A 3,577-nucleotide genomic window follows, 5' to 3' on the forward strand; every position below is an offset into this window, starting at 1 on the left:
AGAGGTCCTCCTTGAGAGCACCAGGACACAATTGCCACAATTGCCATAACTTATACATCTATGGATGGGTGTCAGTGTGGGCATGCAGTTTGCCCATGCTTGAGTTAAACCCACTGAGTTTCATCAAAGATTTTCAATAATGTAATCTAAATAAAGCATGCATTTTACATTCCACATGGCTGTGTACATAAAAGACCCATGCTTTATATACGTTTTCAGCATGACACCCCCCTGACTAATCATCTTGGAATTACATCTATCCAAACTGTGAAGTATAGCCTATATTATTTCTATGCATAAGCACTATAGAGCGTATTCCATTGTGGCAGAGAGGAGAGAGATTGAGTCTTATTTGCATAAAGACTGTGGAAGTGAATGAAGTATTGCAGAAACTGTATCGCAAGATTAGAGGCCTACGCCTAAATTAAAAAGCTGACATTCAATAATTATTCATGACTGTCGGCCGGCTGACTCATGATAGAGGTCCGGACACTAATTTCCCTGTGGTGTCAGCAGACGAGAACCTTTCAATAAAGCCAGATGATCCTTTTTCATTTCAATAACACTGACAATATATCATTCATTCTGATGGCTCTCCAGGTGAAGGAAACTGTCCATTATGGCAGAGCTGTCTTGTGCTTCTTGTTTAAAGACATATTTTTTTACTGAATTTGACATCTCTGCTGACTAATAGAGTAAACAATAACACGTTTGTGTGATGCAGCACCTCACCTGTCATTGAGTGCACTGTGCCTGTTAGTCATTTCAGAACAGCCCCAAAAGCTGTACATCTCGGTTGCTGCCGCCGTATGCAACAAGTAGGTGCTGCTGGTATAGCTTAACTTATGAGTCTCACAACGCAGTCAACAACCACACAAACGACTATAATGTGCTTATATGTTTTAAGAATTACACAATCTGTTGCATATAACTTCAACATGGGTTCACATGGCAGTGTTTTTGCTGGTAAGTTCAACCTATTTCACAATGGTGGGAGACCGGTGGCCACGCCCCGCGACAGGTGTAAACTAGTTTTAAATTTGAATTTTCTCTTTAGACATTGATTATGACTGCTGCTGCCTTCAAAAGTTTGCAAAGCCACAATGCATACTATTGAATTGAATGATTAGGCTACTTCTTTACGTTTGATGAGTCATAGCTTGGGGAAAAGACGACTGGCTTACCTGTTCAACAACCTTCCTGTATCTTTGGGTAGCTTGTTCAATAAGATCCCGCACGACCCAGCCATCTTTGCAGGGAACAACCACACCTGTTCTTCCGAAGTTCACTGTCACTTTCATGTCGATAGTAACGTCCAATATCCTCAAGGGATCTACATGGGTAAAATGTTTGTACGAATTCGGCGAGTTTCGGTCGACCTTCACAACGGCGGCAGCTGCTGCTACCTGGCGCTCGCGGAAGAGCAACAGGTGTCACCACAGGTTCGTTCAGCCAGCCTCAGGAAGTTTGTCGACTCCTCTGCAGAGCTGAGGACCAATTGAAACAGTAGAATAGGATAGGCTACTTCTCTGTGGGAAAGTAGACAGGCAAGAGGAGACACCGGTTGCGCGTTTAATGTGTCCAAATTAAGTAGCCTACTGTCCAAGTGGCTAACGTTATTAGCGAACCCACTGAAGTTAGGCACCAGAAACTCAGATTAGAATCTATAGTTCAAAGTGTTATCTGATTGCACCATGTCTGGTGTTGTTACCTGTGGGTTGGTCAGGCTCTTATCGGTCAATGCCGAGACAAAAATCTGCTCCAACAGTTTATGAGCAGCACTCACGCGCACCAAGCGCCAAAAGTGAAAATGGTATAGCCAATCTGTATTTTGGTATTGTATTGTATTATTGGTAGGCTTATTGTATTCTTCCCTCGTTCTTTGTCCAACTGATGACACGGCTTCGACAGGAACGGACTAACCAACAGGTGAAGTTTGCGAAATTGCGAAAACTGTAGCTATTTCCTTGTCCTCTCTCCTCTCTCCTCTCCCTGCGACATGCTGCCGTTGATTTCAGTCCCGTCCAACTTGTTCTACAACCATGACAGCTGTTGCAAGTTATTCCTTCCGTTTGGGAGTCTCGTTACAAAAACAGTAACGACCACATCATGTAAAACGGCAATTTGGAATCCATCCCAGTGTGAGGACTGGAGAGTGTGGAAAGGCTGACAGCGCTGGCAAAGGTGGTGTGATGTAATAGCATTTGCCTGACAATCAGGACACTGGTCAGACAAGTCAAGAGGCTAGCCCAGTGTGTTAGTCTATCATATCTGGGGAGGCTGTGTTGTGCAATCTTACAAAATATTGGTAGCCTACATGGACAACTTGCATACTGTAAATCACCTTCTCTAATTTTGCATAGTGAGCTTTCACGTTTGACATGCTTTGTTTCCCTGTAATAGAAGTCATGTGAAGGCAAGACAGTGAGACACTCCCAGGACTTTTTTTTAAATCAGAGGATTTTATTTGTATTACATTCAAAAATTTGCTTTTAAAGGCCCTTGCTTTGTGTTGAAAGGGAAAATTAAACTAAACCTAAGCTTGGTGTTGTGGGGGAACTCTGTAGGCCTAATTAGCCTACCTTTTGTGAGGGTTGAAATTTAACTTCAAATAGGCCTATATAATTTACCAATGGACCAATGAAGCCATCACATAGTCACATAATCATCCCACGACATTTTTTCTTAATCACGTTTCACCTTGGATACAGTGCATTATCCGTAGCAGTATACAGTGGGGCCTATCTCTGAATGGTCTTCACATTAACTCATTCACTTACAGTGTGTCTACATTGTAAAACTTTGATGTGATACTTGCCTCAATTAAGGATGTGTATTAAGAGCACAATGTGAAACTTTTTTGTTTGGAGGGTAACAAACTTGTGAAAATAGTCCAGATGTGAAATCGGAGACCTCTTGTTTATCTGTGCCAACATCTGACCTATTTTGAAGTTTAGCGTATCCCTAATCATCATCATCCTCCTCCTCGCACTAGCGATTCATTATTCATATATCAGCCTCAAACACAGCATTACCCCTCTCCTCAGAAGCCCTAAACAACTCATTGACCCAATTACACCACACTTAGCCACTTAGCCTCAGCCACACACTCTCTCTCTCTCTCTCTCTCTCTCTCTCTCTCTCTCTCTCTCTCTCTCTCTCTCACTCTCTCTCTCTCTCTCTCTCTCTCTCTCTCTCTCTCTCTCTCTCTCTCACACACACACACTCTCTCTCGCTCTCTCGCTCTCTCCCCCTCTCCCCTCAAGCTTCAAAAGGAAGTTGTTATCACTATTAGACCCATTTCACTAACATGACCTTGATGAATTAGAATCTTCACAACCATTCTGTCCATCTTTCTATGGCCCTCTCTCTCTCTCTCTCTCTCTCTCTCTCTCTCTCTCTCTGCCCTCGCTTCCCTGTTGTGTTGTCTGTAACTACTCTGCCTTTAATCTGTCCTTTTTATTTTCAGAGTGTGATGTCTAGCAGCTGTGTTTTTGTGTCGCTGAGCCCATGACACATTCATGACACATATTTGAGAATCGTAATTAGCAAGTCTTTCGGCTGACTTCTGTTTGTC

General features: G+C 42.8%; 1 protein-coding gene across 1 annotated transcript in view; it reads right to left on the bottom strand.

Annotated features, from left to right (window-relative positions):
• Positions 1–1,814, bottom strand: part of pard3ba (par-3 family cell polarity regulator beta a) — a 343,229-nt gene extending 341,415 nt beyond the window's left edge. Inside the window, exon 1 of the mRNA XM_063211618.1 lies at positions 1,185–1,814. Coding sequence (XP_063067688.1) covers positions 1,185–1,301 — 117 coding nt within the window. The 5' untranslated portion in view covers positions 1,302–1,814. The remainder of the gene's footprint in view (positions 1–1,184) is intronic.
• Between the last annotated feature and the right edge of the window lie 1,763 nt (positions 1,815–3,577).

This window comes from Engraulis encrasicolus, chromosome 12 (assembly GCF_034702125.1).
Source record: "Engraulis encrasicolus isolate BLACKSEA-1 chromosome 12, IST_EnEncr_1.0, whole genome shotgun sequence".
Classification (NCBI taxonomy): Eukaryota; Metazoa; Chordata; class Actinopteri; order Clupeiformes; family Engraulidae; genus Engraulis; species Engraulis encrasicolus.